This window comes from Carassius gibelio, chromosome A15 (assembly GCF_023724105.1).
Source record: "Carassius gibelio isolate Cgi1373 ecotype wild population from Czech Republic chromosome A15, carGib1.2-hapl.c, whole genome shotgun sequence".
In the NCBI taxonomy this organism is placed as follows: Eukaryota; Metazoa; Chordata; class Actinopteri; order Cypriniformes; family Cyprinidae; genus Carassius; species Carassius gibelio.
Genome location: NC_068385.1, coordinates 23979740 through 24006712, shown reverse-complemented (window position 1 = coordinate 24006712; position 26973 = coordinate 23979740). Strand labels below are relative to the sequence as shown.

Below are 26973 nucleotides of genomic sequence, written 5' to 3'. Positions count from 1 at the left end.
TCTAAAGAACAAAAAGGTGACACACAAAAACAGAGACTAGGAAAAACGACATTCTCATCACATAAAAAACAAGCAAACTTTAATTATAACCTTAATCTTTAAAATGAACAAGCACCCCTCCCCCAGACACTCCGATAAACATATTCAATCTTATTTACAGCATAGATGATTCAGATATACAGTATTTATGAATGAACCAATCACACTGCTTACTAAGCAACAACTGGTTTTATGCAGTACTTTTGAAATACTCTTCAAACACACTCCATATTGATATTTGGTAATGAACTGCTACCAAACTCAACTACAACAGCCACTGAATTTCATCTGGCTCAGGAAGTGGAGCTGCTCTAAAGGCACGTCACATTAGCCAAATTTTGTGGGCAAAAAAGAAACACTGTTGGATGTCAATGGTGTCGCACAGCTCACATCAGAAAACTGTGAGACCCACTTGAAACAGGTGCGAAATCTGCGAGGGGAAATATCAGCATCGTGCAAAAATCACTGATCAAGTGGAATCCAATTGAAATGACTGGATGTGAAAAAAAATTCTGGAAATTTCATCTGGCAAAATTGTTACAACCCAGTCATTTAAAAAGGAATCTGTGCAATAGACCTTGAGCATGAAGACAAAGTCACAAAAGCAGATTTTGCTCTTCAAGTTTGGTCAAACATAATTACATAAGTACAAACATAATCTTATTGCAAAGCGTTACCACAAAATCTGTGAGGGGACTTTTTGTGCCCTTACACAAAACTCCATATCACACAGATTTCTATTGAAACTGGATTTCGCTCAATAAAACTTTGCCAAGAAATGATACTTGTGATCGCCCTTCTTAACACCATGTACCATTTTTTAATGGGACCATACAAAGCAAAGCATCAAACTCAATATCGGTACGATAAGGAATATTCCAGGTCAAAGATGTTAAGCTCAATGGGCAACATCTGTGACATGCTGTTGTTAATCATAAAAAAAATTATGTAGAAAAAAACAACAACACTTGGCCCACAGAGTTACACTGTAAAGGTGCGGTCACATTCAGGAAGTCGAAAATGGGCTGATTTTTGCCTTCAAAATTTTGTGCGCAAACAAATGTACATTTTTCGTCGTAAAAAGTAGCAGAGCTGCTCACACAAAAGTCACATTAAAAACAAGCTGCCCTCTGTTGGTCATAACGTCAAATTTCATGGGACTAATTTGAACATGAGCAAAATGTGCTTGGGGAAACTTTTCGCCTTTGCGAAAAACTCAATTGCACAAATTACTATTGAAATAAAGGTCATTTATTAAGGTTATTGGTCAGACTACACTTTTCATTCCATTGACTTCCATTAATGAAGATGTGGTCACATTAGCAAGTAGACAGCACAGCTCATAAAGAAAACACTTTTTAACCAAGAAGCTTTCGGCTTGTCAATGTGACAAATCCACATAAACAACTGGAACCAGTTGCGAAATCTGCCAGGAGAAATCTGGAGTAACTTTACTTTTAAACTATTAAACAACGTGCATTTTCACGGCATTCAGAATTCAAGTTTGATTGTGACCTCTTAGCTGAATTAAAAGAACCAACTACTTTAAATCTACATTGGAGCAAAATGGAATAGATTCTTTGTATATTTTGAATTACGTTTTTGGAGATTGTGCACAGTGTGATATATTACGAATGATACAATATCCGTTGAAATTTAGCTGGCTCCAAGTTTAGTGGCCACATCTTATATTGCAACATCTACTTACCCTGGAATATCCCTTTGAGTTAAAATTTTGTTGGATAAAAATAGTTTAAAGTGCCCCCATTATTGATTTTTGAAAATGACCTTTCGTGCAGCGAATGAAAACATCCTACAAAGTTACAAATCTGAAAGTGCACCGTGTAGAAAGTTATTTTCTCTCAAAAGAAAGTCGACTCTGAATCACTGAAAAGAGTCGTTTTAAAACGAATCCCAAGCAGTTTAATGTTGACGTCAACAAGAAACATTAGCATATTTCCCGTCCCATTGTTGCGCACGCAGACTTGGGAAAACCATCCATTCTTGGCCACTAGGTGCTGCTTCTATTTGAGCGGTAAAAATAGTGATAATGCTTTACACAAAGCAGCACTGCGCTCACAAACACTGCTTTATCAGGCATGATGCGGACCAATCACTGCAGATTAGCGTCACACAAAGGATGATTTTGGAAAAATTAATCAATGAGTGAATCGTTTGGGAGTCGTTGACCAAATAAGGTAAAAACAAATGCATATTATAAGACAATGAAAGTGTTTTTTGACCTTACAAGCATCTAAACCTGTTGTTGGGGACTCCCAAAACCAAAATATGAACCTTTCATAACCCATAATAAGGGCACTTTAAATAAGTTAGACACAAAATTTGGTAAAAGTGATCACAGTAGAGCAAAAAAGGAAATGTGACAGTATAAGTGCATTTTAAGAGCTCAGAGGATTATGAGAGCATGAGGCAGCCTCTTGAATGATGCAGATCAATCATGGTTAGTCAGTTAAGGCTGTGCTTGAACTAGAAGAGATGTGGCGATGTAGTCTCAGTTGTTCTTTAGTAAGGAATGATTACTCCTCAAACTATATACTCTCATTTAATATAGTTAAATTATTATACATTTTACAATTCTATAGGTACAAGTATATAAACAGTCAAAAAAAGTGCACTTGCAGAGGGAAAAACCAACACATCACATAGACAGTATTTAAAACACAGATCAAAACAGGTCTGTGGTGCATAATGATGATGTCACTGAGGGAAGGGGGCACTGTGCCACTCATCACCTCTAGATCTCCCTGTCATGGGTAACCAGAGCAAACAATGAACAAATCAACCCACAGTATGTACGCCAAAACACCACAGCTACAGTGTACCATGAATCGTGTTGCAGTATGATGGGTCTGAGCTGGTTGCTGCACGGAAATATTCCTCAATATACAATATAACCTGTGGTGTACACTTTTTATGTGACTTCAACAATAAAATCAAGGCTCAATCTCAAAAAAAGAAAGACAAAGAAATGTATTGTTGTAGTTTCACCCCCAAAATCATGACATTTTGCTATCATAAATTGATTTTATGCATTGTGACATTTTTTTTTAAAATCTAAAAATAATGCATTTAAAATCCCATTTGCATTTCTATAATCCAATAATAAAATATTTTTTAATATATATATATATATATATATATATATATATATATATATATATATATATATATATATATATATATATATATATATATTATTATTATTATTATTTTTTTTTTTTTTGACATTATAGTAAATAAAGATTTGGGAGGAAATGTGCTTAACTGTCAAAGTCAAAATTTCCTAAATCTTAATTGCCCTAAAGTAACCTTTATTTTCTTTTGGAAACATGTTAATTATAATTATTTTCAATTCAGGCTGAAATATGACTTTAACATAAGTTTTTGGGAGATTCACCCATTCAGATCCAAAGTTTCAATTGAATCTATTATTCTTTATACATACGATACATTTTTGGGGCATTTCGTGAAATACATTTTGAAACCACCAATCTCTAAACAAATGTGTTATTTTATATTTCTAGATGTGTCTGCCAAACAAACGCACAATGTAAATAAGAACAAAATTGACAAGATTAGTTGTCCTTCATTTCAATAGGACGGTTGGAGGTCTGTGCAGAAAGACGGGTGAGGTTAAGTTAGACGATAACCTCTAACCCAAGCCAGACTGAGATGGCGGTAAACATCTGATATGCAGCAGATAGCGCCGACCGAATGACAAGACCTGAACGGATGTGTCTCTCTCCCCTTCACCTCCTTTGTGCTTTCAGAAGCTCTTTAAATGCATGACCAATGCAACAAGGTAAATCTCTGAGTGTATAAGGGGTTTTAATAGCTGTAATTTGGCTGTCTGGTCATATTTTGTCAAAACAAAATCAAGGGGCATTCAGTTTAATACCAACAAAGTTCTGATATGTCACAATGTATAAAATGATTTAGTTTAAGAGCTAAATGGTTGAATGGTTTTATCCCAGTCTAGTAAGTCTCGATTTACTTTAAAAGAAGGAACTGTGTGTAAGAATCACAGGAGAAGTTTAAAACACGCACAGTCTCTCTGTCGGGACGTGATTCACCTCTACTGCCCGTGCCTCTTCGGCAGAGAACCACAGACACTCGGAGCTGAAAAAAAAAAAAAAGAACATTTAAAAACGGTATTATTCATTCCAACTTAATCTTAATCTCCATCTGTGAGGAACAGACAATTACCATTTCACTTCAAATAGTAAACACGTATTTCACATTTTTCACAATATTCCTGTTTTGACTATATTTGTGATCAAATAAATATAGCCTTGGTGAGCATAATATAATAATTTATAATATAATAATCCTTTTAACTGTAAAGTGAATGAACTTGAACACATAATGCTTAAATCTTGTAATTATACCGTATTTTTCGGACTATAAGTCACACCTAAGTATAAGTCGCATCAGTCCAAAAATACGTCATGATGAGGAAAAAAACATATAAGTCGCACTGGACTATAAGTCGCATTTATTTAGACCCAAGAACCAAGAGAAAACATTACCGTCTACAGCCACGAGAGGGCGCTCTATGCTGCTCAGTGATCCTTTAGTCTACACTGAAGATATAGAGCGCCCTCTCGTGGCTGTAGACGGTAATGTTTTCTCTTGGTTCATTTCTCTCGGTACATGTCAAATTAATTTTGATAAATAAGTCGCACCGGACTATAAGTCGCAAGACCAGCCAAACTATGAAAAAAAGTGTGACTTATAGTCCGGAAAATACGGTACTTTGATAACGGTATGTATTTTCAGACTTATCCTGGTGTAATGTATTGAGCCATAGACTTTCAAGTTACACTTGATTTTGATTGTCCCCTTTAGAAATCATGTTGACTATAAAGCCCCTTTCACACTGCACGTCAGACCCGCAATATTTCCGGAACATTGCCGGGTCACCTTCTGTGTGAAAGCAACCACGTCCCGGGATTGATTACCGAATTGAACCCTGGTCGGGGACCTAGTAACATTGCGGAGTTCGACCCGGGACGAGTGCTGTGTGAACAAGAGCCAGATCCAATCCCGTGTCGAAGTGATGATGCGCGTTATCGCACGACTCTTTTACCGGCTGTTTTGAAGGAAGATCGAAAACATACGTGCAAACTGTAATGAAGCAGAGATCAGTTAGTTCCTCACTTTCCGCGCTGATGCCGAGATCGTTTGCTTGCATCAGTTAAAGTATAACGTGCCTAGCGTTTTTGACTCGTACATTAAACGTCATGCGCTGATGTCACGTGTCGTTACGGGATCTTTACGGGTTGTGTGTGAAAGCACGCACATATACCGGGTCATCACTGGCAGTGTGAAAGTGCCAAATCTAGCGACCAGGGAACAATTGCAGGAACACTTTACCCGTGTATTTGCCGGAATGGCAGTGTGAAAGGGGCTTAAGTAATGCAACTAATTCTAGCTCTATCCTAACAGTCTACCCTAATTAGAGTTAGCCGAATAAGTTTTGTAGAATCAGCAGAACGTCTAATGCAGGGGTGACCAAACTCAGTCCTGGAGGGCTGGTGTCCTGCAGAGTTTAGATCCAAGTTTGGGCACCCTTGGTCAAACATCAGAATAAAGTGCACTATTTATTGAACATACTGTAACGGTTTTGTTTATTTTTATGTCTGAGAATGTTAGTTGTTCTTTGCAGTAATCCCAGAACGTTCCTTTTACTCACTGATAGAAAGTAACCCTGGTATAACCCAGTCATATGAAAGTGTTGAACTGACCCGAGGGGGGAGGTTGTGTGTGTCTGGTCTGATGTCAGGCAGCGGTCAGGGTGTCCGGGCCCCTAACAGTTACACTGCTGCTTGACCTGTGCAGCAGAGCCCCGGGGCTGTCTGAGCTGCCGCAGGGACGCGTCGCCGTACTGGATCCCAGAACCCATCCGCTCCGGATCCAACTCACCTGCAGGACCACACAGAGAACACACAGCTCAACTCTCTAAAGCCTACTGTATCATACTCAATAAACACATTTCTAAGGTTTTTAGACCATGAATATCAAATACGATACGATACATTGAGGAACATTTCCTTAATCTCTCAATCATCATTGTATTGCATTGCCCCCCTAATAAAAACTAAATTGGATCATAAAACTAAGCATTTAAACATCATCTCACTAAGACAAGATGAAGAGTGACAATTGATATTAATACGCATTTTATTTATATAGTCTTTATTGATTTCTATATGAGCCATAAAAAACAAATTTATCAAATATGATACTCGACAAAAAACACAAGCAAGCATTTTTGTTTTCCAGGTTCAATAAACTATTACTCACATTTTACAGTGTTAAACTTTATTTGCTTCACTATGATGGATGGGCTGAAGCTTTACAAAAGCATTTAGGCAACATTGCTACATTTAGACTGCAAAGTCTTGGCAGTGCAGTTTTCACTTACCCGACTCAATCTTATTGAGGATGGTACGAGCACATTTGAGAAAGGCTTCCTCTACGTTCTCCCCGGTTAAAGCACTCGTCTCCAGAAACATCAGCTCTGAGAGGAGGACAGAGTCAGGCTTACACATCAAAATCAGTCATCTGATGATGCTGCAAACGCTAAGTGTCAGTTACATGAGGGTGCTTTAGTGTGAAGAGCATCAGCAGCGGGAACCAACTTACGGTCTTTAGCCATGTCTACAGCACAGAAGAGCTCGTAAATGAGCTGCTGATAAAAATCCTGCAGGTCTAACAACAGCGAGGAAGAGAAGCGCGTTCTCTGCTGTTTGGACACTTATGATTTATGAATACAACAAAGATATCGCTAGACATATGACAAACAGGTGCCAGAAGCAAGAGAAAATTGATGTTGTGTCACACTGTTAGGTAGAAACGGGCAAAGAAAAAAAAAAAGACGAAAGCTACAAATGTGTTATGCCTAAAGAGCAGCTCTAACCGTTCTCCTGGGCAAAGCGAGACGCCTCTAGGAAGGTGACCTCACGGTCCGCATCCAGATCCCTTTTATTCCCGCACAGGATGATGGCGATGTTGGGGCTGGCCAGTGTCCGTGCATCTGTCAGCCAGTTAGTCAGAGTATTGTAGGTCTCCCGACTAGAGGACAGAGATAAAGACAGTCAAATTCATTTGGATCATGTGTTTTTGTTGTTGTTGTTGTTTTGTTTTTTTTTTCTTACAAAACAGTTTCAAAGCAGCTTTATGGAAAATCATGATGTTAATGCTAAAACAAATCTTCATATCTTCATGCCTTATAGTTACATTTAGCAGATAAGAGCCATGCAATAATATACTTCACATTTTGCAAAAAAAAAAAAAAAAAAAAATCATCAAGCTGTGCAATAATGCAGTTTTCATTTAAACAATCATGCAGCTGAGATTTGCTTTTGTATATCATATTACGTGATGTATTGTGAATAAAGTTGGACAAATGTATCCAACTTTTAATACAATCGCTCTGCGATCACATTAGGTCACATTTTTGACACTCTCAAATCAATCAGTTGAGATTTGATATATAATATGTACTGTTAACTAAGTGTATTATGTGTATCTGGTAAGATTAAAATATGCTTTTAGTAGTTGTATAATTGACTTTGCCAGAGATAATCCATCCACCTCACAGGTGTGCCTTAGGCTGGCTACAATGAACTGCAGTCAGTTCGAGACCCGATGAGCATGCAGATGAGCTCCCTGAGATGGTTTTTGACAGTTTGTGCAGAAATTCTGGATGTGGAGGTCCTGGGCTGGTGTTGTTACACATGGTCTGCGTTTGTGAGTGTACTGAGTGTTATTGATGTACTGCCAAATTCTTTGAAACGCCTTTGGAGTTAAGTTTATGGTAGAGAAATGAACATTCAATTCACGGGTAACAGCTCTGGTGGACATTCCTGGGGTCAGCACGTCAACTGCATGCTCCCTCAAAACTTGGGACATCTGTGGCATTGTGCTGTGTGATAAAACTGCACATTTTAAAGTGGTTTTTTATTGTGGCCAGCCTGAGGCACACCTGTGCAATAATCATGCTGTCTAATCAGCATCTTGATATGCCCCACCTGTGAGGTGGATGGATTATCTCGGCAAAGGAGAAGTGCTCACAAACACAGATTTAGACAGATTTGTGAACAATATTTGAGAGAAATAAAAAAGCAAAAAAAAAGCACATATCTCTTGATGGAGCGTGAAACTCTGAAGAACTCAGTAAGAGTTCGGTGAGTGAACATATTTCTGAGCTAAACTTATATTAGCCTCCAACTCACACACTGGCAAGTAAAATCTTGGAATTTATAACCCATTGGCTAATATTAGTGATCATTTAGTCGCCCAGAGTAAAGATTCAGTCGCATATGCAAGTGATTTACTTGCAATGTAGAGGGTTGCCCTACACAGATAAACTGTACAGAGTGATACCAGTAAAGTTTACTTTTTTTTTAATGTTATATCTTGACTTTATGAGAACGGCCAAGTGTAATTTTCTGAGTCAATGTATTTAACCTGATTTCCACCATTTATTATCAGTCCCAGAGAAACTGCCTTTGTGAGCGAATAACAGCGAACACTTAACATACGTCACTGTTAATACTGCTTCTCAGAAGCCAATGTCTGTGACGACCTCCGAGTGCTACAATACATGACTCATGATGCCGTCCTTCGCGTTTCCTTACTGTCTGTGCGCTCATCACGTTTTCAGGGAATCTGGTTTTGTCTGAGTCACTGGTCTCCAGAGTTAACATCAGCCTGTGGCCACAGCAACAGACGAAAAGGAGCGTGGGAAATGTGTTTCAGTGTAAAGCAGTGAAAACGGTCTGCAGCAGTTCAGTGCTGAAGGACGATCCTCATCGAACACACACGATCCATCACTCTGTTCAGGTTTCTCTCTCACTGTCCCACACCCCGTCTAATGGACCGAGGGCTGCCGCTCGCCAGAAGATGACATTTTATTACAGCGCTGTCAGACTTTATTAATCCAGTGTCTTCGTCTCTATTACCAAGACAGCTGCATGCCAACCTGCAGCTCATTCAATTCAACGCCACACTCATTCTCCCTATCTCCATTTCATTCCACTTCAAACTTCATCTTTTAACTGTGGCCTTACCTTGTGATGTCATACACGAGAAGCGCCCCTGCTGCTCCACGATAGTAACTGCGGGTCACTGACCTGTAAGACACAAGGGGAGAATGACCTCAACCAATCAGAGTCAGCACAGAGCAGCGAGGATGTCCTGACGAGCCAATCACAGGGAGGTACCTAAAGCGCTCCTGCCCAGCCGTGTCCCAGATCTGCAGTTTGACCGTTTTGCCGGCAACATTGACAACCCTGGAGCCAAACTCAACGCCGATGGTGTGGTTGGAGTCCTGTTTGACTGTGACACACAATGGCTGGTTAGAAGCAGAGCTGACAAAGAGGCCATTTCATTCAAGTTTGATGCCAGATGTCTTGTTTTTCTATTATTTAAACTATTACAGTTTTTACTAAAATTATTAATTAGAATGTAGTTTTCTATTTTGAGTTGTCATTTTAATTTTAGTTAATTATTATAACATTTTGTAATGTGATTTTCTCATTTTGATTCATTTTTGTTCTTTTAAAGATTATCGTTTTGATTTAATTTATTTGTATTTGTATTTCAGCTTTAGTTAAAGTTCAGTTTTATACTGAAACAAAAGGTAACATTCAATTGAATCGGTCATATTCAAATCCAAAAACATTATCATCACTAAATCAAGCTAAATACAATATTTTTTTTTTTCTTCTTAAATTAAATTAGTTTTAGTAGTTGACAAACATTCAGTTTCTCTTCTCTCTGTTTCCATGCAATTCTTAAAAAAAATATGAAAATATACAAAGTTTATTAAAGTTTTCATATTTATATTTTAATTGTAACTTAAAAAATATATATATAATATATATATATATATAAAGTTGGACTGAGAAGATATTTTTCTCTCCTTTTTTTAATCATGTATAATCTTATTTGTTTTATGATATGGCCCCTGATGACTTGCATATTCAATTCTCATATTATAACATATTCAAAGTTCATTTCTGTCTTTGAAACAACTTTAAAAGGTAGGGTCATTTAAAGTCCATTCAATGTTATAGACATAATTAGTAATTACGCCTCTTTCCTTCATTTCCTCTGTAAATTGAGATCGACTTTGGGATTTCTATTCATTGCTTAACATACTTTTATTCATGTTTCAAAAGCATGTACAGCTACACTGACTTCACAAAGAATTAACATTCAAGGCCTCCTCGTTCTCTCTGCTGAACGCTCAGAGAATTAAAGGTCATGTTTTAATTCAAGTCTTTGTGGCAGTGAGACATTAATATGGGCTTACACTTGTTCTCTATGAACTGATGAAGGAGGCATGATTTCCCAGTCCCAGCGCTGCCAATCACCAGGAACTTAAACAGGAAATCTGAAACCAAGAGGGAGAGAAAAAGAAAGAGAATCAATATCGCTGTTGCACTGCACAGAGAACATGTTTAACAGCTGTTTGGTTATTGCTCAGAGCACTTGGCCACCTAGTTACATTTAAAGGTCCCGTTCTTCATGATCCCATGTTTTAAACTTTAGTTAGTGTGTAATGTTGTTGTTGGAGTATAAATAATATCTGTATAATTCTAAAGCTCAAAGTTCAATGCCAAGCAAGATATTTTATTTAACAAAATTTGCCTACAACGAACGACCCGTTTGGACTGCATCCCTCTAGTTCCTGCAGTAATGACGTCCCTAAAACAGTTTTTTGACTAACCTCCGCCCACAGGAATACACAAAAAAGGGGCGTGGTCTTGTTGTGCTCCGACAGAGAAGAGGAAGAGTTGCGTTTGTCATCATGTCGTCGAAACGCTGTTATTTTCATCTCAGAGTCCAATCATGTTTGTTTGGGCTTCCCAGGGACGCTGTACTTAGAGATCAATGGTTACAGTTTATGTTTAACTCTGTTCCCGAAAATTATAATCCACATGTAAAACTATGTGCAGCACATTTAGCTGAGGACAGCTTCCTCAATCTCAATCAGTTTAATGCCGGATTCGCACAAAGATTATTCCTGAAAGATGGAGCAGTTCCCTCTTAGTCTGGAGAAGGTGTTGTTTATGGACCACAACAGGTAAGTGTATTTTATTATTTAAGTTGGTGCGTTTAACAGTTTCTGTAACTTATTACACATAGGGCAACGCTGTTTAGCTTTGTTAACTAGATGTTAGGCCTGCGCAAAAACACATGTGTTAAGGTCAGGATTTCCAGGTTTTCAAAACAAATCCTACCCACTTGCTTCACAAAACTAGTCCAAATCTAGCCCAATCGTGTTTCCAGGAGGGCAGCGTGCTGTAAGCTGCTGTCGCATCATAACACAGGAACCGCTGGCCCAATCAGAACTCGTTACGTATTTCTGAAAGAGGGACTTTATAAAACAAAGAAGACATCAGCCCGTTTTTATGACAGTGAAAACAGCGGTATACAGATAGGTGAATTGTGTGAAAATAATGTGTTTCTTTATACGCGAAACATGAACATGTTATATTGCACACTGTAAACACAATCAAAGCTTAAAAAAAAAAAACATGAAAACGTGACCTTTAAATTCCATCTCAATGACAAATCTGCGTTCTTATGACCGTTAGATTGAAGAGTGTTTTATTTGAACAATTAAACCCATCTGAAATTGAAAACTGAAATGCAACATTCTTCTAAGAAGAGTTGCCAAATAACCGACTAAACATGCATGATTGAAACTGCAGATTGCTCATATTTTCTATTGTGTGGTAGGCCTGATTCTGCCAAAGATGAATCCAGCAGGAATTTCAGAAGTCTCTGAAAAAGACTGCATTTATTTGATCAAAAACAGTCAAAACCGTAATAAAAGGGTAATGTATGTTAAACAACCACTAAACTATTGGTTGACCACTTCTCCTCGGCACTAATGCTCTATATCTAATCTCATCATCTCTTCCAACATTATGTTATAGACTTTTATAAGCCATTCATCAATGCAATACCATGTCAATAAAATAGTAAATGCATGTGAAATGCATCCTTACTGAAGGCACAATGACATGATAGCAGGATGTCATAGCTCAGAAGTTCAGCAGGGTAAGAGCGGGTCTTGACCCGACCCACGCAGAGACGAGAGCATCCCAAAAGCTCTTTGTGTTGGACGAGGACAGAGTAAGAACATTTGCATGTGTGGGTATGACATGCACTGAGCCATAACGGCTGGAACAGAGGAGGGTTTCAAGTAGGGTTTAAATGCAGAAAAGATGTCTGCAGTGTGGAAATTTCTAAAGTGTCTGTGAAAGATGCAAAAATGGCTGTTTGCAGACACTGTTCTGCTGAAATGTTCATCTGCAAAAACGCAAAGCACAACAAGTTTAATCAAGACACAGAGAGAACGAAAGGGAGATTTCCTGCTCCCAGTTCCAGCACACCCACTCCATCTGTGATCCAGAAGTCACAAAACACATTCAACATCAAATACAATTGAATAATCTTTAGAGTAGTTTAATGAACAAATGTGGCAACAGCTGTCATCAAGGTCTGCTGCAACACCCTCAGCACCTTGAAACTTATTTTGTGGGTTCATCCGCTTTTTTGCACTCAAAAAATTCAATGCCCCTTTTTTAATATAGGCTATTCACAAAGGAGGCCTCAAAGATGGCCAAATAAAACTATTTTAGTTTGACTAATTTTCATTTAATTATTTTATGTTACATTGTGTTTTGTTGGCTGGTGGAATGTTTAAAAGATACTCAATGTTAAATGTTTAAACTGTAGTTTTCATTTTTATTTTTTTTTAAAGCAAGACAAAATAGTAAAAAACACCCTTTGACTATTTAATTTATGCAATGGTAGAAAAAACTGAAAGAGAGAGAAAACAAATGGTTTAAAGTTTAGTTTAGAGACGACTAGGTTTTAGGACAGATCTATTATGAATACTCAGTCTTAATGGAAAAAGGTAAAAACGGTAGGGACCTTCAATGGATAAATGACTTCTGCAATCACTCCAACATGACATTTAGGGATAATAAATCATATTAAATGAAGTGGTCCAGACTCAGACAGTCAGTTAATGGGTGCTATTTCTGGTGTGAGTGTGTGTGTACTCTGACAACATGACCTCGAGCATCTTCAGGCAAAAGCAATTGGTGGCTACATGTTTACAGCCAGTCTGTACAGATACTAGCACCTTAAACATCAGTTTTTGTACACAATTTATAGTTTCAGATTTAATTACTTGTACATGCCATGTGCAAGATGCATTATTTCCATATAATGATGATAACTTTAAAGGGAAGTAGAAGGGTTGCAAAATATTAAAAAGGACTGAATTTCAGGCCTAAGTTTACTCATGTAACTGCTGGTTTAGATGCACAGATGCAAATTCAAATTTCACTTCCTATAATGGTCCATGTTGAAATAATGAAATATCATATCCATCATAGGACTGCAACAATTAATCTATAAAACTAAATAAAACTGGAATTGATATTGGGATTATAGTGAGATTATCAAAGCAAAGGGTGTGATGTAAATAAACATATGCACTGCATGTTTAAGGGTAAAGCACGGCACTGTGCTATTAATGTTAGCAATGTCTACTGCTTTAATATGAATTAGTCATAACGAATATGAATTAGGCTAACCATAATGAATTAGGCTAACCTGCTTCCCATACTCGTAGGTTTTTTTTAATTTTTTTTTATGAATACAAATTCAATTGTTTAACATTATTTTGAAATTGAAAACATTTAAATAAGTAATAAAATTAAATAACACAAAAAATGTAATAATGCATAATACTACTACTAACAATATTAATATTGTAATTTTACAGTTAAAAATAATATATATTTTTTATTATACTTACATTTTTATTCTACAGTGATACATTATAATAATATTAGTTGTATTTTGTTTTGATTTAGTGATTTTAGATTTTTTCTTTGTAATTAACAACAATTAAACATGCAAATTAGTGCGTTTATTAATACTACTTTTTGGTAGTACTGTAAAATTAATATCGATTAATCGCTTCCGGAACAAAAGTTTGTGTTTATATAATTTGTGTGCATATACCACATATATATTTAAAATCTATACATGTACGCATGTGTTTTTATACATGAATATACGCAGTACACACATATTAACATGCTTTTGTTTAGTAAACGATTAATCGATTTTACAGGCCTACTTTTTGGCATGTTTATTGTTGTGTAACACATACCGAGGCAGATGCTATCAAAAAAAAAAAAAAATGCATTATTTAGGGAAAAAAAGCAATATTCAGTGAAGTATAAAAGATGATTTCAGTGTCATCTGCTTTAGTGGGACAGATGAATCATACTGTACGTCACTCATGATGAAGTCATGTTAAAAAGTCCCTGGAGATTGGCCTAGGATATCAATACACCATGAAAGAGCAATTACAGTGCCAGGGCAAGATGGTCGATTTTCTCTATTGGCATGGAAAGGTGATTTGTTGGCCAAGTGCAATGAGACCGACTCAGTTTCACGGGGGATTGATGGGGGTTGGAGGAGAGAAAGGAGAGATGAGAGTTGGAGGGGCTGGGGGGGGGGGGGGATTCTGCAACATGAAACTACTATCCACATTAACTACATGAATATTTTAACAGCACAAATACATCAGTCGATAATCAGTGAACCAGTGATTTAAAGGGGCCACACATGCTTTATGGCTACATTCACAATGTTAGTGTATCTTTAATTGCATACTGCACACAGTGTATACTTTATGCAATGCTATTTACATGTTGAGAAAGAGAAGTTATAAGTCAGTGTTGATAGTATTTCTGATTCATACATCATGCTAGAAATGGAAAAACAAGTGGAACAAGCTGGAATAAAGTATTCCTTGCAGTATGCTCCATGTTATTCTGTATAATTTGGCAAATGTTGTACTATTTTAATCTGGTATCATTCCATTTATACCAGCTTTTGCATATTGTGAATAAATGATATACACGGTCGATAGTAAGAGCAGAATCAATGCCATTTAAAACTCAAACTTTAGGGCACTGAAAAGACAACATCAAACCGCTTTCACAATTTCACCATTTGACTTTAGTATAATGTGAGTGAGATTATTTAATGAAAACAAATTAATGGCAGCACCTTTTTTATCCTTCAGTAATTGGTTGGATGAAGAAAAGTGCTGTTCTGTGACAGGCTTGGTGACGTCAACCTAAAGGCAAAGCTTCAGAGACTGAACGTATTACCCCGTGATTATGAAAACAAACATTTATCTTCTTTGGAAGAACACCCAATGAATTATTAAATTGACTAAAATCACTAATAATAAAAATAAAAAACACTTGAGCTAGGGCTGCATGATGTGTCGTTTAAGCATCGATATCGCGATGTACGAATCCACGATAGTCACATCGCAGGATGTGAGATGTAGGCTGTCATAGCTGATCCGTTATTCACTAACTGTATGGGCCAGCTGCTCCCCGGCCCTTAATGAATGTGATTCGGATTAATTGCACAGCTTAACCATCATAGAGTGAAAGTTTATCAATGGCAGGACTGAAAAACATATGCAAGTTTAACAGGGCAGAGAGAGAGAGCACGTGCGAGAGAGACAGAAAGAGAGAGAGCGTGCGTGCGAGAGAGACAGAGAGAGAGAGCGCGCGCGCGAGAGAGACCGAGAGAGAGAGAGCGCGCGCGCGAGAGAGACCGAGAGAGAGAGAGCGCGCGCGCGAGAGAGAGAGACCGAGAGAGAGAGAGCGCGCGTGCGAGAGAGACAGAGAGAGAGCGAGCGCGCGCGCGCGCGCGCGAGAGAGACCGAGAGAGAGAGAGCGCGCGAGCGAGAGAGACCGAGAGAGAGAGAGCGCGTGCGAGAGAGACAGAGAGAGAGCGAGCGTGCGTGCGAGAGAGACCGAGAGAGAGAGAGCGCGCGTGCGAGAGAGACCGAGAGAGAGAGAGCACGCATACGAGAGAGACAGAGAGAGCGCGCGTGCGAGAGAGACAGAGAGAGAGAGAGCGCGCGCGCGAGAGAGACAGAGAGAGAGAGAGCGCGCGCGCGAGAGAGACCGAGAGAGAGAGAGCGCGCGTGCGAGAGAGACCGAGAGAGAGAGAGCGCGCGCGCGAGAGAGAGAGACCGAGAGAGAGAGCGCGCGTGCGAGAGAGACAGAGAGAGAGAGCGCGCGTGCGAGAGAGACCGAGAGAGAGAGAGCGCGCGAGCGAGAGAGACCGAGAGAGAGAGAGCGCGTGCGAGAGAGACAGAGAGAGAGCGAGCGTGCGTGCGAGAGAGACCGAGAGAGAGAGAGCGCGCGTGCGAGAGAGACCGAGAGAGAGAGAGCACGCATACGAGAGAGACAGAGAGAGCGCGCGTGCGAGAGAGACAGAGAGAGAGAGAGCGCGCGCGCGAGAGAGACAGAGAGAGAGAGAGCGCGCGCGCGAGAGAGACAGAGAGAGAGAGAGCGCGCGCGCGAGAGAGACCGAGAGAGAGAGAGCGCGCGTGCGAGAGAGACAGAGAGAGAGAGCGCGCGCGCGAGAGAGACAGAGAGAGAGAGAGAGCGCGCGTGCGAGAGAGACAGAGAGAGAGAGCGCGCGCGCGAGAGAGACAGAGAGAGAGAGAGAGCGCGCGTGCGAGAGAGACAGAGAGAGAGAGCGTGCGTGCGAGAGAGACAGAGAGACAGAGCGCGCGCGCGTGAGAGAGAGAGAGCCCTCTTCAAACAACACAAGCTCTATCTTGTTCTCTCTTCCTCGCGCATATTAATCAATTGACACGATGGAGTCGATGTTTAAATCATTTAAAATGAGAATGGAAGTGTGCTCATTTTTGTTTGCAAGAAAAAATATCGCAATATATATAGAAGAAAAATAAAATATCGCAATGTAATTTTTTTCCCAATATCGTGCAGCCCTAACTTGAGCCCATTAACTTACAATCTAACTCTACTGCCAAAAAATACTGAGACATTTCTTATTTTATGTGCCACAGAATAATAATAATAATAAAAACATTAAAACCTTAGGGGTACAATGAAAATTTATATTAAGTTTTTCTGGTTTTTTAGGGATAGAAGTAGATTCATAAGCAAAATAATAATAAGTAAATGATAATAAAAAATGTATTAAATAGATTTATTACAAACATTTTCCATCCCTAAATGTGAGACTTCCTAAAGTAAAATATATTTAGTATATTAAGAATGTAAATAGTCAAATTTGATTATCTGTTGACTATTTTGTTCTGATTGCATAATATACTGCACTACAAAACATTCATAAAATCTTTAATATCAGTGATAAAATAAATTGTAGTAGTGGTATTACACTAACATCTGAGAAGAACAATGCAGTACCTCTTCCTGTGAACATTTCCTTCCCAAATGATCAGAGTTCACCACAGCGAGGACGAGCGGTGCTTGTGAAGAAGTGATTTTCTCTCAGTGTGTAAAACTGAAACCGAGCTAGACACGGTTCACGCAGAGAGCAGTGATGCGTGATGTTGATGACGGAGGTCACGTGTACAAAGTCAAACTATCCTTAAACCACAGGCGTCCAGTTTCTATTAAAGTTGCCTTAAGTGATGTTAGCAAACTTTCACCAGAACCATCCTCCCAACGACACACTCTTTAAAAACCCATCCATCCGACCTCCGAACAAAACAACTTCTTCATGAACAAACTGAATCGTCGTCATCTGTAACAAAGTGCTTTAGAGATTTATGCCAAAACACATTTTAATATATATGACTTGTTTGAGTCGACACACTATTTTAAATGAATCAATTTAGTGAATAAGTAAGTAATTTTACCTAATATTGCAGAAAAAGTTGACAGACTATGGAAGTATTTTTCCGCCACTGAATATATTATATAAAATGTAATTGCGACTTTTTTTCTAAAAATAAATAATTTGCGTTCAATAAGTTCACATCTCCCAAATATGACTCTCTTTTATTATCATTTTATTTTTTTTATTTTTGGGGGGTAAAAACTCGCAACTTTGAGAAAAAAAAAGTACAAATTATGAGTTTATACCTCACAGTTCTGACGTTATTTCTCACAGATCTTTTAGATTTAGAAAATCAGAATAGTGTTATTTAAACTCAGCAACTTTCTTTCAATTGCAAGTTTATATCTCCTCTGACTTTATAACTTGCAGTTGTTATGAAGTCAGAATCACAAGATACTGTATATACTTGGAATTATGAAAAAAAAAAAAAAAAAAAAAAAAAAAAAAGCTGAGAATTCACTTTAAATGAGAAACAGGTATAGAACGTTTTTGATTGGCTACAACAGAGCAGACCACGCCCCTCACCTTTACAACTGTTTACAGGGACTAGAACTGTCAAACACACGTGAGATTTCTCGGGACACCTACCTGTCGGGTAGTAGGACACTATTTGTGTATGCTACAAGAAAAAAGAAAAAAGAAAAAAAAAAAAAAAAAAGAAAAAAGAAAAAGAAAAAACCGCACAGCAGTTCTAAGGAAATTAGACAGGAAATGAGTTTTACAGCGTGCACATATTGGTTTATGGAATTATTTTCAATTATTAAATCAGTTTATCAGCTCGTGTCTAGTAAACACATACATATTTACGTACACTTTATTATTTTACATTGTAACGTTATATTATTTTAGACATCATCATCATCATCATCATCACCTGTGCAACAACCTCTGATCTGACAGGCCCATCTGAAAGTGTTGAAATTAACCAAATAAACAGATATTTACACACAGCATGACCAGGCAAGAATCACAGTAGTGACTCTAAGGGTATACTGTTTCAATATTGTGTACTAATGGCTATTCGTGTAAAAAAATAAAGGTTTGGAGTCTGAAATCGTCAGCCTGATGATGATGTTGTTACGGCACGCGCCAGCACTCAACACAAATTAGCTGTCTTTACCGTACGTCTCTGACATGACGGTCCCACCGATGAAACCAATCAACCGGCCAGACGATACTCTTTATTCCCTGCTTCAGATAAACGCTTTACTCTGATTTCGCTTCTGTGTGCAGTACAGGGAGCCAACAGGCTAAATGCTGCTAACGCCTCTCACCGTTTCCTGTTTTACAACGTAAACCTGCGCGTGCACAACGTGCCTCGACACCGAACTGATGTCATGACGCAAATCTGCCACATGGATTAATTATGATTAATTTTACGAAACCGGTCACGATTTTTTTTTTACAGTCTATGGTCACGATTCAAAGGATCAAAGTAAAGAAATAAGAAAGTGTTTTATGAATGAGAAATTGACAATCATTTTCAGGTAAGCAAGCACGATTATTTTATAATGAAAAACCATTTTTACTAATAGAAATCGAAAACAACTAATAATAAAAACTAATAAATGAAAATCTATTACGCATAAACTCTGGACATAAATAGGCCTCATTTTTATATGAATAATATTTTTATATTTCACACACACACACACACACACACACACACGTGTACTTCATCTAAAGATGATGTCTTTTAAAGATACATTAGCATATATAAAATATCTTATATTCTTAAAAAAAACTTATTTAGACATATTCTTGCTTAGTATTTAGAAACCTATATACCCGATAGTTTACAGTCTGAACACGCGGTGGCAGTCAAACTCCATGCATCTAAATCCTGCATATTTTTATACATGCAGAAATATTCAGCAGGCCTTTTAATGAAACTGCAAAAAAGCTCAAATGTGATTAGAAATGGTGAAAAATAATTGTGATCACAGTTTAAAATATTCACTTTATTAAATTATTATTATTATTAATATTATTCATTTAATTTATGCATATACGTTAATTTTTACAACACATTGATCAGCCAAGAATATGCTTGTAAGTGTTAATTGCAAGTCTTTATTACTGCTTATTCCATTCTTTTTGAAGTGTGAGATATGGTCATCTTCATCCTCTTCTGTCCACACATTCCTTCATGCACACTCTGAGGGGCCCAGTGCACACATCTTCAAAGCCCTTGTCATGGCGGACCGCTCATGGCTCACAGGTGATAGAATACAGATCCCTCTGCCACTATCTACATGATTTCCTCCCTGCCTTTGTTCTCCCAAGACAGATTCCCAGCACATTTTTTGAAAGTTTTTTTTCTGCCATGCAGAGATTAAAGGGAGTGGGGAGAACCTGCCGTATGGAGCACGGATGTTTTCTTGATACGGTCTAAACTTTGAGAGAAAGAGGCAGAAAAAGAGGGTGCTTCTTCCTACCCCATGCTTCACGGTCTGAAGGCTCTGCCATATTCGCACTAGGCTGTTTTTATTATGTTTCACATTTTGTGAAATATTCAGAGAGTCGTGCTAAAAGCTAGTTAAATTTTCTCCAAATTTTTATTAGGTTGGTTGTTATAAGTATTTTGGTATTCGGAAAAAGAAATGCCCAGTGAGTGGCGCTAAAATGTAATGATCCGTTGCGTTTGAAAACGGACCATCTACTACACTAAGCACTATCTTAAACAGATAGTGTTAACTAAGCAAATTATAATAATAATAATAATAATAATAACAAGGATGTGCTGTTTTCTTTCAAATCAAAGCATAAATACACATAGAAAACGTATCCTTGTGTGACTACTGACACAGAACAGCGTACACTGCCTGCGTTCGGCTCATATTCTCCAAAATGGAGTAACACAGAGGAGAGAAATTGTTGAATAAAGTTGTTATTTTTGTTTTATCCGCATACAAAAAAGTATTGTTGTTGCTTCATAACATGTGATGAACCACTGATGACAGAATCTGACTATTCTGACAATGTCTTTAATACTTTTCTGTATTTTGACAGTGTAGCCTACTTTACTTGGCAGTTAATGGGACATTCACAACAAGCCTCCCGGTTTTCATCCAAAATATCTTAAATTGTGTTCCGAAGACGAACAAAGCTTTTACAGGTTTGGAATGACATGGGGACAGGCGGCAAGGAAGTCGACAGGAAGCTGAAGTCGGCCGAGTGCCGCCATCTTGTAGCAGAACTTCCCTTGCGTTAGCATCCCATTGACTCCCATTCATTTTGGCGTCACTTTGACAGCGAATAACTTTACATCTGAGGCGTTTAAAGACTCCATTTGTCCATTATTTATTTCTAAAGATACACGACAATGTATAAAGGGCTCCATTACCTTCTATGTTACATTATGGCCCCGTAGAAACAGTTTTGTAAAAAATATGCTAACGATTGCGTCATAACCACTCGACTCTCTGTCGCATTACCGTACAGACAGGAGGAGAAGCTCGCAGGCAATTAACTTAATATGGCGTACTGTCGTTACATTTTCAAATACTATACAAAATAATTAATCAGAATACTTACTCCTGCTCACTCACGACAAAGAACTCCCCGCTTAAGCTCGCCGTCTCTGCAAGATTAACGATGACAGTTTTCCCGCACAGCTACTAGAAGATTTACATCTGTCAGACAGGTTGCTGACGTCATCAAGCTTCGTTTGAGTCTGCGCGTCAGAAACGGAAGTGCTAAAAAACGCTAAAAATGGGCTTCACTTGTCTCAATTGAGTTCCAATGGGGTCGCTGTGTCCATTTCTATTACTGTCTATGCATGGGCGTAAGTGATTAACGACAAAATTCACATTTTGGGGCGGGGGTATCCCTTTAGTTCTGGGGGCGTGGCCAAATCAGTTCAACGTCTAGTGAAGGCTCAGCCATTAGGGGGCAGAGTTCAGACCTGTATGAAATAAATCTCTTGCTTTCTCCTTTTAATGAACGAAAATCCCCCGTATTCAGCGTGTCCCAGGAAAAATAACATGACTGCAGAGCTAGTGAACTCTTTAATGATAAACACATGAGTCAGTGCTGCAGTGCACACACATGAGGGTCTGAAAACACAAAACTTTCCCACATGATAATGAGTCACCTTCTAGGGTCAAGTTACAAGGACTCTTTGTTTAGCAAATTCTCTCTACATGAGCACAATAGGTTTGGATGGAGATATTAAAGGCTCCCTTAAAGCTCTCTGTTTTGAGAACACTTCTTCATCTGCCATTGGACGGCCAAACATAACCACCTCAAACTCCTGTATTGAAAGCTCCACAGAGTTTACCAGTCCAGCTATAAATGGCTTAATCATAGCCGTCTCTACATACTACGCTATAGCATAGTAGAGAAACATGGTCTCTTTTTTTTTTCCTGAGAGCTTTTGCTGTACTAGCTCCCTCTATATGCATAGTCAGACCAGCACTGATAAGTTAATCTCAGGCTAGCAACTTAATAAGACTAAACTAAGCAGGTTTTGAGAGGGAGAAGTGTAGTCAAATGCAAAGTATTCTCTTCAATATCCTAATATTTTTTATTGAGTATAGAAGAATGAGAAGGGTTAAAATAGACATGGAGTGCAGATGCATTTATAAATCAAGCTCAGAGCATTGTGGGTGTGTTTTTAACCCTTCTGTGGGTAGTTTTCAGAGACTTGTCAGTCCTTAGAGACAAGCGTGCATTTGAAGGGACAATTTCAATACAGTGGAGACTGACGCAAGCACTTCATTCAATTGTTTTCTCTTGCAAAAATAGCACGAACACATTTGATCTATTGTATTTCAAGGACAAGGACGAGAACATAGATAATGCAGTATATGAAATCTATTCAAGGCATTTGTCTTATCAAGGCCTTTCAGGCCTTAGGGCTTAAATAACACAAAAACATGATATAACATTAGGATAGTTGTGTTAAAATAAAGTGGCATAAAAATGAACGTATGGCTCTAGCAGTGGTATTTGTTACTCGGACAAGCAGAAAGCTGCATATCACTGTAGTCACAACGCTGGTAAACAAAAATAGGGCTAGAAATAAGGTAAAAGGGCACAATCATGAATACACTTTTACTAATGTTACTTTTGAATTTAATGCAATTAAAAAAGTTTTTAAGGTTTGGTAAATGATTGAAAATTTTGTGTAAATCAGCACCAACAACAGGGTTTGACCCCAAACACATCAAATATGATGATGCATCATTTGCATATCAACTCTGATTTGTCACTTTTTTGACATGCTATTTACAGGTCCTTATATCAGACAATCTTTTGCAAGTTTTTAATATTGAGTCTATGGAGTGTTTTGACTGAAATTATCCCAAAATGTGCTAAAATGTTGCACTAAAAACTCTTAATTCAAATCTTACAGATTAAACCTAAAATCACATGTTAAAACCTGCATACTGTATTCATTTATATAATTTTTATATAACCAAAATACTGTAATACTAAAATCCGAGTTGTATTCTTAATTATAAGCTGAAGATGAATAAATGATGAAGTAATGAAAGTTCATCACAAGCAGCTTTGGTGGGATGGTGGCACATATGCTATGCATATTTATATGAATTTGCAAAAGGTAGATTTAATTAAACAGTTAATTTTTATGCTTTAGTTGTAGCAATTTTTTAGTTTTGACTTGAGCCATGTATGTTTAAATTTATGGCCTTATTTAAATACATATTTAGGACTCTGTGTTTCCTTTGTCTGCTCTGACAGGCCGACACTGGGAGTCAGTTAAACCTGAGTAATGTGCCTGTTTGGGTTTAAGAATGGAGTGTTATCTGTTAACTACTCGCAGATTCACTTTGACAAGAAGCTAATTTGTTGCGAATGGAAAATGACATTGCTCCAGATGTCCAAACGCACCAACGGCCAAGCTTCAGGGGTCCCAGCTTCAACAAACCGAAACAGGCTGAACAAACGGTTATGTGTGGAGAAGCCAACAAGGGTGAACTGGGCCCTGAGGTGCTGGGATGATCGGTCAGGACCGGGGGACGAGTCAAGTCCTGTCCTGGAAAGAGCACTTTGACCTCCTGCCAGCTTCTGATCTTTATCTGACCTTCTGCGAGCAACATTGAGCTAATGACTGGAAGGAGTGCAACCCCAAACACACACACACACACACACACACACACACACTTCTCTCTGCTATCTGTCTGCTGCGAGCATGCTTCACTGCCTTGGGAAGCAAGAGTGGGAGAGTGGATATAAAGATACATCCTGGGAGATGTTTTGGCTATAGCTTGTTACTGTTTTTTTTTCTAGTGCTTTGTTATTTGTTATTTCACATGTATTTCCTGATTTAGTAAAAGTAAAAGGAGCCAAGGTGAAGAGAAGAAGTGTACATACAATAATTAGGTGAAGAGTCTGAAATAGAGGAGTGCAAGGCTATTATGGTGAGAATGATTTCACCAAGTACAACATGTTCCTGGATAAACATCCTTGTTGATCCTGGAACAACAATCCATTCAACCAATCAGAATTGAGAGATAACTTTTCAGCAAACAATCACAATCAGGTGCTTCTACACTCTTGTTATTCAGCTTTCATTTCCCACTGATTTTAGAAATATAATATGGGTAGGGTTAGGTTTAGGGGTAGGGATTGGGCTAAATTTATATTTTTGGACAATAATGTTGATCCAGGATCATCAGAAGATGTTGATCCAGGAACATGTCTTACTTGGCAAAATCACGGCGACAGGCTATTACATGCTTTTCAGATGAATTTGAATGGAAAAAAATAATTATGAAACAAAACAATTCATGAAGCAGCTATAAACATAGGAGTTTTGGCCAAAAGTTGAAACTGACCAAAGTGTGACAAATACATTTGACAGTTTGCCCAGATAGCATAAGTTCAATATTTTAATTAAAATCATTCATTACATTGCATTAAATTACCCAAATATTATGATATATACATGATCTACATTCAATACAATTTGAAAAAACAATTATGATCATCATTCATTAAAGGCTAATATATATATATATACCTTATATATTTCTTTTTCATAATCAGAAAGGGTAATAGCCAGGTATAGGCCATTAATTTAATTTTTACAGTGCTAAAAATGATTATTAGTTTACAGTAATTATTGTATACTGTATTCAATAATCTGCTCGAAAGTTTGGGGTTGGAATAAAAAAAGAGTCTCTTTTCCTCACTTAGGCTGCATTTATAAAAATACAGTCAAAAAAGTAATATTGTGAAACATTACCATTTAAAATAACTGATTTCTATGCTAATATATTTTAATGTAGTTTATTCCTGTGGTCAGAGCTGAATTTTCAGCATCATTTCTCCAGTCTTCAGTGTCACATGATCTATATATGCTGATTTGCTGCTCAAGAAACATTTCTTATTATTTTCAATGTGCACAATGATTCATTTTCCATTGATGTATAGAACGTTAAAATAATATAATTTGAGATGGAAATCTTTAGTAACATAGTAAATGTCTCTTTTGATCAGTCTAATGCACCTTTTATTAATTTTAGTAAATCCTTCTGATTTTTGAGCTGCACTGTAAATAATAATAATAAAAAAATGTTTTTACATACAACTTAAAATAGTGCAACCTTAATTTGCACATTACATGTTTTTATTGAACTTCGCAGCTTTGCTTTAAATTTTCTAGTTGGTCCCAACTCTCATTACAATGAAAACAGTGAACTGCAAATTGAAATGATTTGTTGTCAAAAAAATATAAAAAATAAAATAATGATGCGTGTGATATTCCAAACCAAATGAAAACTTTGTTTGGAGAAACATGAGGAGGAGTAGATGACAGAATACTTATTTTTAAAACACCCTGGACCAGAGTAAGGAAATGACAGACATGCTTTTTCTTCTATTGTGTTTTGTGCCAAAAAAAGGCTCTGAAAACAACCGATGCTTGAGAACACAAAAGAAGAGGAAGAGAGTGACTAAAGGAAGGGCCATAAAACTGATGACAGTGCTTTTCTCTTATCAGTCCAGCCTTCTCCACGAGTCAACAATCCCCAGAGGAACGTGAGCACAACATAAAACAACTGCGAATTATGAAGCAGCCAAGTGATTTATACCCAAGCATATTCGTGTCCAAAACACATAAGAAAGTTTTCAAGATTGTGCAAATTGTCATAGTCTCTGGAAACAACGCAAATTAGCAATGAATATTGCCAGGAGTTCTGCAATATGAAGTTTTGGCGGTACACAAAGTCGACTAGATGCAACATGTTGAGGCGTCCATGAGTGATGTCATTGGGAAATGTTCGGAATTCATGCGAGAGAAAGAGATCGTGTATCAAGTTCTCCAAATCAACCGAGCGCTGACAGCAAACAGGTTTAACATTCATGTCTGAGTTCACTTTATAGCCCATTTCTTTAATTTCTAACAGTTATTGTCTGGCACACGCGGACAGTGATGTGGGATCTAATGTAAGACATCTCTCAACGCATTGCTCAACCGCTCTGACAGCTACGTGCACAACATGCTGCACAGCTGCTCCGCAAACTGCATGTCCCCTAAAGAGGAATTGGGGAAGTGGAGGGGGTGTTTTTGACAGAAAATACAGGAAAAGTTGAAAATCCTCTCTAGACCACCATCGTTTGTTGATGCTAATCCTTGCTGGAAGGACGGTTGGATGTAATGTAGTTTATGTTTGTTAGTATGCACCTGGGTCATTAATGCTTGGGTTTAAACTCACCACTCACAGATCTGCAGATCTGCAGCTTGTTCCAGCATGAATCAGGACAAATGGAAACAGTATAGCCTTCAGTGATGTCAGGATGATGTCAGTGACTGTGAGGAATGATGCTGGCCATTACACACCTGCACTTCCACACACACACACACACACACACACACACACACACACACATTTGAACTTCTATCATAGTGGGACTCTTGTTTTAACTTCTGTCAAAATGATATTTTCTCCCTTTAACTTTAAAATGAACCCCCTTAGTAATGGTTTTGCAATTAACTGACACATTATTTAGTATAAAGATTTATAAATTTTGTATACTATGTTGTTTTATTATTTCTTTGTCTCCGTTGTCTCTCACAATGCGGGTAATTTATGTGCAACCCCAGTTAGACACCAGTTTCACACAAAGAACAAAACGTTACGTAACGTAACATAAGTGATAAAAGGGTCAAATTATCCAGAAAAA

At 37.9% G+C, this 26973-nt stretch overlaps 1 protein-coding gene across 1 annotated transcript; it reads right to left on the bottom strand.

Moving 5' to 3' along the window:
• Window positions 1-62: 62 nt before the first annotated feature.
• LOC128028781 (ras-related protein Rab-4B) lies at window positions 63-19118 on the bottom strand. Its single transcript, XM_052616111.1, has 8 exons — window positions 18938-19118; window positions 10385-10465; window positions 9291-9405; window positions 9138-9200; window positions 6983-7137; window positions 6488-6583; window positions 5808-5985; window positions 63-4179 (listed from the first exon to the last, which is right to left on the bottom strand). Exons 1-7 carry the CDS (start codon window positions 18951-18953, stop codon window positions 5870-5872), a joined length of 642 nt encoding a protein of 213 aa, XP_052472071.1. The 5' UTR covers window positions 18954-19118; the 3' UTR covers window positions 63-4179; window positions 5808-5869.
• Between the last annotated feature and the right edge of the window lie 7855 nt (window positions 19119-26973).

Coding starts and splice junctions, on each gene's coding strand:
- LOC128028781 (XM_052616111.1), bottom strand. Junction 9,201..9,290: donor GCTGGGCAGGAGCGCTTTAG/GTACCTCCCTGT, acceptor TGTGTCTTACAG/GTCAGTGACCCGCAGTTACT. Junction 7,138..9,137: donor CTCGTGTATGACATCACAAG/GTAAGGCCACAG, acceptor TCTGTCCTCTAG/TCGGGAGACCTACAATACTC.